General features: G+C 34.5%; 1 protein-coding gene across 1 annotated transcript in view; it reads left to right on the top strand.

The window, feature by feature from the left end:
- The window catches only part of DCN (decorin), a 37,949-nt gene extending 27,782 nt beyond the window's left edge, over positions 1–10,167 (top strand). The window contains exons 4-8 of the mRNA XM_003202126.4: positions 3,646–3,859; positions 4,073–4,186; positions 5,415–5,508; positions 8,224–8,362; positions 9,643–10,167. Coding sequence (XP_003202174.1) covers positions 3,646–3,859; positions 4,073–4,186; positions 5,415–5,508; positions 8,224–8,362; positions 9,643–9,837 — 756 coding nt within the window. The 3' untranslated portion in view covers positions 9,838–10,167. The remainder of the gene's footprint in view (positions 1–3,645; positions 3,860–4,072; positions 4,187–5,414; positions 5,509–8,223; positions 8,363–9,642) is intronic.
- Positions 10,168–12,363: the final 2,196 nt, after the last annotated feature.

The raw sequence follows: 12,363 nt of genomic DNA, 5'->3' as shown, positions 1-12,363 counted from the left end.
TTTTTCTCTCTCTCTGAGTACTGCTAAAACTGCTGACCTGCTGACCATGATGAAGTGGTCCATAGGTATTACTGTGGAGCAATATACAGTAATGAACATAACACGGCCTGCTTACCTTGCAGGAATTGCATAAGAGCCATAGGATCTATGATATACATACCATATTGTGTATAACACTAGAAAAAGTCTTTATCTCAGAACAATAGAAGCTAATTTTTCTCTTCTTCATAAAAAATTGCTGTGTGCTCTCTGATCTCAAATATGCAGTGTCTTTAATGCTTCATATATTTGAGCCTCTATCTCTTTCTTTCTCGCTTATTTTCCTGCCTGTGGCTAAGTACCTCAGTATCCATATCAAGTCATGTTTACACATGTGCGTGCTGAAAGCTTTTTCTATGGGGATTGGTGATATGCTTCAGGATTGTTGATTTTCTTCTATATGTATTGAAAGAAATATCTCTAGTCCCTCCACCAAATAAAGGAAGAGAGATTTTTAAAAAGAAATTCCTGTGACTGCCTTCAAGTATCATCCTAAGCTGTCAATATTCTTTAGTTTGCTAGATCATTTCATACAAGCAGCACTGCAATTGCTAGCTACAGGTCAAGCACTTTCAATGCTTTCAGATTGACCCTCATTTTTCCCTCTGAGCATTATTTGGCCCTGCACAAAGTCAGTAGACGAAGCTCTCCTTTTGCAAAATGCATATCATGTCCCACCATGCCATCTGGGCTATATTCAGGAAATAGTCCATGTGGCATTTTTTTCTGCCTAACATCCCTTCCTCACTAGAACAGCCTGCAGATGTTTTCCCTCAGCTTTTCTCCTCTAGTTCCTGTTTTCAATGACCTCTAAATTCCCCAGAGTTTTTCATTTAATTTTATTGTGTTTTGTTTTAGCTTTTGTTACATGCAAACCATACGGGGCACATTCTGAGGAAAATAAACAGCAGTGCTCCAAAGCTAATAACTTCTTTCTCTAAGTCTCGCGTATAATAGAGTTATTGTGAAGTGGGAAAGAAACCCATGGGTACGGCTGGCCAGGTGCTCTGCTGGTGTGTTATCCTCATCATTTGCTGTTGCTCTGGGAGACAGTAAAAGTCCTTTCAAATTCTGATGCGTGAGCTTGTTTTTACTTCTTTAAAGCTGCACAACAGTGTGAGAAATAATGTAGGTTCAAAATAGTAGGATCACTATATGCTGTGGGATCACAGCAGGATGCAAGTGAGAACTGATGTTCTGGTGCAAAAAAAAGTTGAAAACTACTGGGTTGTGATACTTTCCCAACGTATACCACCAGTATGTATGTTCCCAGTGTGAAAGCATACTTTTTGATAGATATTATCATTTCTAAGTGAGGTAGATATTCTGAATCTTTGAATAAAACAGCTCTTCTGTGTTTCCTCAAGATGGTTTTGATCAGGACAAGCAGTCCTCACAAGAGCTTTAGCTGTTCTCTGAATATTAACTACTCACAGGATATTTACATTACAGGGCAAGCTGAATGTATACCCATCTATTTTTGGTGAGAAATATTTCATGTCAGAACACCAGCTTTGATAATCAAATCACAGTTATTTTTATTGAAAAGTAAAAAAATCTGAAAGTAGATAAAATTATTAAAAGATAAAGCAAATCTTTAGCTGAAATAGATGACCAAGTGGTAAAAAGCAGATGTAGGTTAAAAATTTCACATGCTCATGTGTTGAAACTCACTTAATATTGGTTTAGATATCTACACAAACTGTTAAAATCAACCAAAAGGACTCTAACTATTAGTAGTACATTCAGTTTTTCTGCCATTACAATTAAAGCAGTGAAAGAGACTAACCAGAATAATTCAAGCTGTATCCCTCTTAATAACTGAATGTTTCCCATGTCCTAACACTGTGCAGGTAGATTTAGTACTCTAAGGAGAGAAGCTGCATCTGCTTCCAAATTCTGGCAGTTTTCCCTTAGGAAACAAAAACTATTCTCATAGCAGTTCTTATAGCAATCTGAAATAAGAGAGAGCTGTGGCCCTAGATTCCACTGACCAGTATATTTACTTTGGGAGAGACTTATTGTTAGTGAAATACTTCTCTGAACTGCGAGTGACCTTTTCTACCTCCTTTTGCAAATGTGGTATTGATAGCTAGCATACAAAATTAAAACCAGATCTGCTCAACTTTACGCATACTCAGTGAAACCATATACAGATCACAATGCTTGCTTTGCTCAGGATGAGCTCCCTTAGGAAAAAAAAGATATGTCAAATACAATTTTAAACTATCTATCTTCTTACCACTCAGTTTTCTAGATAGGTAGTCCAGACACACTGATTTAGTTTTAGTACTTACTTAACTTATTATGGGAAGAGCTAAATGCTCTATTTTCCTCCAAGAAAAAATATAAATGTTCAACGCTGAAAATATTAAAAATATCTTAAAATGCACTGGATATTAACTATAATATATGTAATACAATTATTGTTTTGTGTGTGTGTATCAGCACTTTTGTTTGTGAAAAATGACATAATGGAGTTAGTGAACAAAGATGTTCTATAGCTGCACTCAAGTAAAACACAAATAGATAACGCTATCCATATTGATACAGCACATTCTATCTAATTCACTGCACAAATGTGTAAAACTATAAGTTTGATAATTAGCAGCAAACATTTAACGAGCCTAATTCTCATATATGTCATATCTGAAAACCTTTCCATTAGCTTGTAGCACTCTTCTGACAGTAAAGGTCTTCTTTTTATGTCATGGATGGTTAATCAATATGAGTTAACAGGAAAGTCACATTTCAGAGGCATGTGAAGACTACCTCTTCCCCAAATGTACAGAGAGTTCATTTGCAATTTGCTTAGATTTATCCTGAATCTAAGTATCACAATTGCCATGAGAACTAAATTAGATTCTAACATAGAAAACAAAATACATGTGATTGACTCACTGAAGATCTTAGAGTATGAGACTTCGAATTGTTCCTCTTTGATACTATGTTATGCTAAAACAAACAAACAAATTATATTTGTACAAAATATAATTTGTTCTAGTTTTATTTCTATAAAAATGAGATTATTAACAGACAAACTTAATAAATTCAATCTATAAAAAGAACAAGAAAGTGTGTCTATATTTTTATTAAGCCAGACTGTTCCTTGTCTAAGTCATAGAGTTTTCTGTTCAGGAAAAGTTGAACAGGATGGTTGTGCAATGATGGACAAGATATAAGTGTATTCTCTGATTAAACAAAACTACTACTTTACCTCCTATCTAATCAGGAAAAAAAAGAGCAAATAAAACTGATGTTAATTTTATATGCATGACTTACTCTTCACAGATTTCAAATAGAAGGACTATGCTTAGTTGTGGATATAAATTATAATTCTTCTGGATATTAAGAGAAGCTGCATACAACTCAGCAGTGAATTACCATTTGTAGTTATTATGTAGGACTAGCTTATCTTTCTCTATTTCATAAGTCCTTAGTCTGTTTATTTCAGTACTGCACTGTATTTTCTTCAGCTCACTAGATTATCCATCAAATGGCATTAAAAAAAAACAATTAGGAAAAGAAAAAATATTTTTAAGTGCTTCATTCTTTAAATAATTTTCCCAGTGATCATCTGAGATCTCTGTCATTATCATTCCACAGGCATTGATCCTTGTTAACAACAAAATCAGCAAAATAAGTCCAGCAGCTTTTGCTCCTCTGAAGAAACTGGAAAGACTGTACCTATCCAAGAATAATTTGAAGGAACTTCCAGAAAACATGCCCAAGTCTCTTCAGGAGATACGTGCTCATGAAAATGAGATCTCCAAGTTGAGGAAAGCAGTTTTTAATGGACTGAATCAAGTGATTGTCTTAGGTAGGAGCATGATGATCTGTAATGAAATCAATCCAGTGTATTGCATATTTTTTCAAGAAGTACTTAGTCTTCTCAGTAATTTTATGTAGAAAGCCACAAAATGTGTTAGTAAATTATACTTCTAAATTAGCATTCATCTGATAGAGACCTAAAGTTTAATGTATATCGATACATACAGTGCAGTACAGCTCACTGAACATCTTTTGTCAACAGAATTAGGCACCAATCCACTCAAGAGCTCAGGCATTGAAAATGGAGCTTTTCAAGGGATGAAGAGGCTTTCCTATATCCGTATCGCAGACACCAACATTACTAGCATCCCTAAAGGTAAGAATCTTGGTAAATATTTGACAGATTTACACAAGTGTAAGACAGCGACTTCTAGTCAGCTAGAGAAACTTAAAAAGTGAATAAATTAGAGAAGCCTCCTGAGTTAGTTTTTAGAATATCCACTAGCTGACTAGTGGATAAAGAAAAAAAACCCTGTACACCAAACAAAAACACACACACACAGAGTTCATTCTGTGGTCTGTTGGCTTTAACTGGTTTGGAAAAATTTGTTTTCCCTTATGACAAGCTCCATAAGAGGTATACTTTACAAAGTAAGGCATTTTATGTTACTTTGCTCTCCTTGTCACATAGTTGAAATATAAAGTGAAGAATGTTTTCTTCCTCTAAGTCTGGTTTGTGAACCTGGTCAACATTGTACAGATGTAAACCCATGCAGAATTAACTGAAATTCTACAAGCATAAAATCAGCCATCCATGAACCCATAGAGTTGAAGCCAAAAGATCATTCCTATGCAAAACAGAAATATTTGCCATTTTTAAAGTATTTCATTGTAAATCACTACAAAGTAAAAACAACTTTGGTATAAGCCTCTAAAAAAGAAAAGAACTAGAGAGTGGTTCCAGTGCAGAGGAAATTATATTCAATTTATTCATACCTCAGCCAGCAAAATGTTTTGAAGTAGCTCTACTTTTTTGAAAGTTTGATACTAGTTGTATTTCTTTCTTGCCACGTTTCCTGTTTTGAATGTTTCTTTGAGGGAGCTAAGATAGTTAAAATATTTGATTCCAGTTTCTTTTCCTGATAAATAGAATTTACAAACTAGTTTGTATCCCATTTAAAATACAATAAAACTATTTTTTCTCATCTTTATAATGTCATTTCCTTCTGCTGTTATTTATATATGAGAATGTCAGACTTCATTTTAGCCAGACTACTCACATGTAGCACAATTATACATGTCCCATTTATGTAATCACAAAGGCTAGAATATCTATGAAGAACTTCATTTAGATATTTCTTAAGAATTAACTGTTTTTTTTTATGACCTTAGGAGATTGATTGTATTTAATGGCAAATAAATTCTTACTAGCTGTTTTCAGTTTACCTGACTGTGAATTGTCCATCCATGGAACTAATCTTGGCCATATCTGGCAAAAAATCTTTAACACAACCTCTTTTCCTTTTCCCCTACCCAAAACAAAGAAACAGGCATGAAATAAAACAGTTTTATCAAAAGTAAATTGATTATGTTCCCTGTCTCAGGTCTTCCTCCATCCCTTACTGAACTTCACCTTGATGGCAACAAAATCAGCAAAATTGATGCGGAAGGTCTGTCTGGACTCACCAACTTGGCTAAGTAAGTGTTTAATTTTTTCTTTTCACACATAAATATTAGTTGAAATTGTAACCATTACAGAGCAATTAAAAACATAATTCTGGGCTCATCAGCATTATTATCATTGAAGCTTTAAATAACTTAGAAGGAAAAAGCTCCTAAAACTTGCATGCAGAAATAACAATACAAAAAACTTTATTTCTGAGCACCCTCTCCAACTATCTTCAGTTATAAGCAATGTATGCCAGTTTTTTCATGTGAATACTGTTATATTTTAGAACTCATGAAAATAGAAACATAATTGACTACTACTCAGATTATTGTATCTTATTCCTAGATCTCCATGTTAAACATTCAGACTGTCATAATGAAAACAAAAAACAGAAATCGAATAAAGACTGTTCAGCAAAAGGAATTAAATTTACCAGTTTTTAGTAGCTTGAAGTACAGTTTAGCACAGTGACATAAGTAATAATTAACACACATTCACATGTTTTGAATCTGGCAGTCCCAAGTGATGAGGCTCACAGCAGCTTTCTAAAGCTTGTAAAACAAGACATTTTGATTCATATTTGATGTTCATGTTTGATTAAAGATTCATCCTTGCTTAAAATAAGTATTTTCCTGGGTGTCATGAACAAAATAAAAGTTCCATAATTATGGGTTACAGAACTGTGAAGCAATTATTGTTACTGATAGCAGCTTCGTATAAAATCTTTCAGGCAAATGATAGATAAAACTTTAAGAAAAAAAAGGAAAGAAAGACCACCAAGTTCTTAATTACTCAGGTAAAAAGTAATCTACTGTGTGGAAATGTGTTGTCCTGCAGATGATGCTGTTTTTCTGCTTTTTGAAGTTTATCTCTGGAAAACACTATAGGCAACATTACATGGTTAATATTGTTGGAATCCTTTTTTAAGTCATAAAGTTAAGATGCAGCAAGTGCTAGTCGACCACTCAAAACATCTAACCCTGGACTGCTTCCATTGCGGTTGCGCTGAAGCAAAATAATCTGTTGTGGTCTGGAAATGTGGAGCTGTGCAGAGTGGGCACCAACTTATAAAATTGTTCTCTCTGGCCTGTGGTTGGGCAAGCAACGTATGCACGGTCAGAAATCTTTTGAAAAGCTGAAAAGTAAGGCAAAGTAAAGATCTGTTGAAAAAGGAGGGTGCTGGGTATAACACAGCAGACACGTAGAAAGGAGGATGTTACAGGATAGCATATGCTGTAAATCTAAGGGGCAGTATGCATCCCCCTGCAGTTCCACAGATATAAGCTACCCGCAAATAGTTTTTATTTATATGGTAAGACATCAGGAACATCAGTATGGGGTCGGACTACCCTCCTTCTGGATTGTATCAACAGTGCTCAACAGTCTAATAGCTGTCCTTAGCAGATAGTTGACCTGCGAGAAAGTGTCTTTCAAAATTTTTCATATAATACTGCAGTGAAAAAAAAAATAGTCTCAGGAATGCAAATGGAACAAAGACTTTGGTGGTTCCATGCAGGAAGGAGCTTTGCAGAGGAATACATGCATTACACAACTGCTGCTACTAAAGTCTCTAGATCTTTTACTGAAGAAAATCTAGCAATACACCTGTGGTTACTTCAAGCCCTGAATAAGGCTGTTTCTTAAAGTGCATATAACAAAAGAGTGAGCTATTGCAGACAAAACAAAGTGAAAACGATCTGAGAATTACCTCTATGCTTAGCTATGGTTTGTTTATGTTATTCAACTATGTCATGACTGTATCAGCTAAAACACTGTGTTATCAGTTCATTAATATAAAAGGAAATAGATTTTGCCAACATAGTAAACAACAGTCATTTTCAAACCTCTTATTATTTGTTCCCATGGGAAAAGAGGGAAGATCCTGTTCTTTCCTAACACTTTTAATCAATTTGTACTTTCTACAGTAATCCTTTCTTGTTCCATTTTTAAGCATAACTTCTACTAACTTAGAGTTCAAACAACAGTTAACAAAGTGTTAACAAAGGACAAAGTGCCTACTCATGACAACTGAAGAATTACCACTGAATTCCTTACTGCAACACAGAGCCTTGAAACTTAGGAGAGACTCTTTCACATTTTCCTAACTGGACCACATAAACTGTGTTAATAAACCCTGAATGTGGATGTATAAATTGGGAAGGAAGACTTTGTGGCTAAAGTTCTGGTCTGGAACCCAGAATAAATGTGTAATATCCCATTTCTGTGTTCTGCTGAGAAGATCACTACATGACTCAGCTCCTGTTTACAGTTTGCAACACGGCTCTAACTACATGTGTATTTTAGAAGGATGTGGTGAAGATTTAAAATTAACAGCTCTAGTCATTGTGGGTCTAGTTTGACAAATAAAGTTACAGTTAGTAATCCTAAAGTCGTTTGGGAAACTTTTAAAGAAAGGCTGATGCCTATGTGGATACACAGTATATACTTACAGTGGAATCAGGCATATACACAATTTAGAAAAGTATGCAGAACTGTGGACAAATTAAGTGAAGTCATTATACTTGTAAGTATGACAGCTCACACCAGATATCAGTCATTTTAATGCATTTATCTAAACTACTTATCATTGGTGACTCTGAACCTTATGCATAAGCGTAGTCTTTTCTACTGTAGTAGTTTGTAGAAGTAATCACCCCAAGAAAGATGACTATATGGGTAAGTTTAATGTTTTCACTTGTTTTCATTTGTTTTTTTTTTTTTGTTTTGTTTTTGTTTTTTTCCAGATTGGGTCTCAGCTTCAACAGTATTTCTTCTGTTGAAAATGGTTCTCTGAACAATGTACCTCACCTGAGAGAACTTCATTTGAATAACAATGAACTTGTCAGAGTACCTAGTGGGTTGGGTGAACACAAATACATCCAGGTAAGGTTTATCATACTGCCTCAGATAACAATGTTTGGAAGATTCTAGATGATATATGAATGGTTATTCAATTTTGAATGAAAACATTTAGTTGTGAAAAAGATAACTTGATTAAAGTTTCACTCATCATTGGATAGGCATGGAAAAGTAGTAAACAGTAGAATTCTTATTCTGTTGGGTATTTTTTGGCAATGGAATTGTCTAGATCGGTAAGCATGAATTTGTATCTTTGTGTGCCTAAAGAGACACAAATATGGAGATATGGAGATATGGAGATACCTATGTACTTATTTATTTATATACTTTCTTTTCTTTTCTTTTCTTTTCTTTTCTTTCCTTTCCTTTCCTTTCCTTTTCTTTTTTTTAGTTAGAAACTATGCTTTCTAGGAACATTTGTTAACTTTTCATTTTTTTGTTCAACTCGGTAATGTGTTTCAAGTTTCTCAAAAACCTTCCATTTGTTATCCTACAAAGCTATGCCTTCAGGAGGTAAAAGACAAACAATTCACACCAGTGGTGTTTTGAGGTCTGTGTGATTAAATAGCAAGAAATACGACCTCTTGGAACCAGTTAAAATCTGTCTCCACTTGGTCTCAGGCTTTAGAGGAAGGAATCATGGAATCATATAATCACCAAGGTTGGAAAAGATCTACATGATCATCCAGTCAACCATCCATCTATCACCAATAGTTCTCACTAAAACATTTTCCTCAACACATCTAAATTTTCCTTGAACACCTCCAGGGTGTCCAGGGAGAAAGCTCCCCAAGAATGAAGACTCCCAAATGGAAATCACTGCCTTCATGTAGCTTGAGAAAACTCATTGGAAATGGTCACTCTGGAGCAAAATAATCATCAACTGTTTAAATCACTATTAGCAGTTACTTTGGCTCTGAGTCCTGTACAGTTGCACTCATGAGAGTGAAGGTTGAACAGAAACCATTCAACAATGAATGCATTCTTTATATACAGCATATACTTCTGAACCACAGTACTACGTTTTAATAATTTCACATTTGTCTCCTGTTTCAGTTACAGTATGATCAAATGATAGTGCTACTACTGTACTGGCATGCGCAATTTCTGCTCATTTTCTAGAAATTATTTCTGTTTTATATATTCCAGGTATTTCAAAAAGTAAGAAGAATCAAATATCTGGAAAAGTGGATGTGTTTTCAGTCTGAATGATATAGCACAATACTTACTATTTGACATGAAATGATTTATGTTATTTGCCACAGCATCTCAGTTTCTCACTTATGCAATTCTATAATTTTCAGGTGGTCTATCTTCATAACAACAAGATTGCTTCAATTGGCATCAACGACTTTTGCCCTCTTGGCTACAACACCAAAAAGGCGACTTATTCTGGTGTGAGTCTCTTCAGCAACCCTGTGCAATACTGGGAAATCCAGCCCTCTGCTTTCCGATGTATCCATGAACGCTCTGCAGTACAGATCGGAAACTACAAATAGATTTCTAAAGGCGGGGTTTGGTTGTATTTCAGCTAAAGTACCTGTTGTAATGGGCCTGTTCAAAAAATTGTTGCTAACAGTTAATGCCAAATACCAGAAACTTCACCGTAAAGTGGAGATGATCCAATTATGTAAAATAAATTAATCAATGCAGATGTACAAGATCAAACATACCATCAAAAAGAATTTCTGTCTGTGCTTTAAACTGACTTATTTCAGCCTTCTTTTCCAGCATGCTTTCTGTGGTAATTTTTGGTTTGCTGAATGCTACAGGTTTTCAGATTCCACTGTATATGAGATTCGGAGTAAATATTTGTCAAACTATGAATTTAAAAAAAAAAAAAGATAGTGATTGAGCATATTTTTATAGCCACTGAAGAAAAATAGTAGAGGAAAAAAGGACTCTCAAGTCATCTTGAAACTTGAGAAGGAGAGAGTTACCTCCTTTAAATTTATTTCAAGCCCTGGAGGTTTAAAAATATTACTATAACACTAAGCTAATTTTGAATGTATCTATTTAGCAGAGGCAAATAAAATTGTTGCTGATGTCATTATTTTCGGAAAAAAATAAATTCATATTGTACACATAGTTCTTTTAAGTTTGCCATTTTTTTAGAGCAATGCTATTCAGGATTAGTCTAACATAATCCTAGTGAACAAAATAATGAGTAGTCTGCAGTACAAAACTTATAACCTATGTCTGGAGCTCAATTACTAATTTTCTCTAGGGCAAATCCCTCTCACCTTAGTCATAAGAGCAGTTTGACTGATTTTCAGTGAAGCAACTTTGCAGACTAAGGTATTAGGCTTTAGCCATTGGTATCAATCCATGTATATATCTAAAACAAAAATAATAGCAGTTCACTGTTCATTTCTTCTACACTGTACATTTGTCATCATCCTTTACTGATTTTGTTTTTTAAACACTGTTCTTAACTGTCAAGTAGAGATATGCAGGCTCCCCATCGGATGAATATGTGAAATTTAGAAGATAAGCAAAATCCTAAGTATAGCAAAAAATGAGGTGAAATAACAGTAAGGCCTAGTTGAACATTGCTGGGATATCATTTGTAGAAATATCTTCTGAGAATGATCTGAAGCTTTCTGCAAATTGGGATTCTACAACACATTCTAGTGGGTAGCAAGCACATCAAAGGTAGGCTGCACATTTCTACTGTCAATCTACAAAGCTAACCATATACTCAATCAAAATGTCACCTTAAAAGAATCTTCTGCAGCCTCTTAATTCTCCAAAGCCAATCTCTCTAATTTGTAAAACATATATGTCATTTATATTAAAGGATAATGCAATACAGGCAAATTCCACAGTGTTTGTCTTTATTTTCTGTTTTGTTAGCATGACATACTGTGAAAGAATTTTAATTGTGATTAAGCCCTGAAGGATGAACATCTTTGGCATGGTAATAACTAAAGTATGAGCAGATTATTTGAAAGTCTTTTGTCTTTAGAAAAAAAATCACTAATAGGTATTTCTTTTTTAGAATATGAATATGTTCTCTTAATAGCTGTCACTTATTTATGTAATAAATAATTGGAAATTATAATGAATCATGAAAACCATTACACAGAAACAAGGTGTTGCCACCTTTGTTTGTTATCTAATTCAAAGAAATAGCTGATGAGTTCCCGTATTTGCATCTGATTTTATTCTGGGTTTCAAATTTTCAAAGGATTATTTTTAGAAAACTAACAATACTTTATATCCTACTTTATATCATCACTGCCAGGAAAACCCTCCAGGTAATCAGCAGGTTACTTTTTCCCCTTTGGCTTTTGGTTGGGTATCTGATATTACTGAGAGAGACTTCATGTAGAAAGCTGAGCACTGACATTTCAGTAGAGGACATAGGCTTTTTTTTAGCTTGAACAACTTCACAGATACACTTTACAAGAAGAGATTCATATACTAAATAATACGAATAACTTACTATATAAAATTTCACATAAACATGTGTACAAGCTTCCCTTTTGTCTCTCCATAGCTTAAAGATCCGTACAGACTAAGGATTTTCTTTCAAACTAGAAACAACCTTAAGTCTAGAAGAAAATACCTGAGCCTGTACTCCATCCACAATATCCATGTGAAATCTAACATAACAAATTTGCCTGTCTTCTGATTTTAAGCACATATATGTCATATAATATATTCACTGCCAGCAATTAAGGACTGGAAAGATAATGAGAGTTTCCTGATTCCCAGCCCTTTAGAGTAAAAGCAAATAAGCAAATTCTACAGCATAAGACTCCAGCAAGATCTTGACATTGATCAGTTCAGAAGGCAAACACACTCCAGGTTTTCCAGATGATCCCTCATTACCTAACAAAACCCTATCCTGAGTCCAACCAACATGAAGCATCAGCAAACTCTTCAAAGCATTGGTACACTGGAAGCTTAATACTTTTAAAACCACTTTTTTTGTATAAATACAGAACAGACGGTTCTTCTGCATTGGAAGGAAGAGAGAAAGAGAAAGAGAAAGAGAAAGAGAAAGAGAAAGAGAAAGA

This window comes from Meleagris gallopavo, chromosome 1, assembly GCF_000146605.3.
Source record: "Meleagris gallopavo isolate NT-WF06-2002-E0010 breed Aviagen turkey brand Nicholas breeding stock chromosome 1, Turkey_5.1, whole genome shotgun sequence".
NCBI lineage: Eukaryota > Metazoa > Chordata > Aves > Galliformes > Phasianidae > Meleagris > Meleagris gallopavo.
The sequence above is the reverse complement of the archived record's forward strand: the minus strand, read 5'-3'. Positions and strand labels throughout refer to the sequence as shown.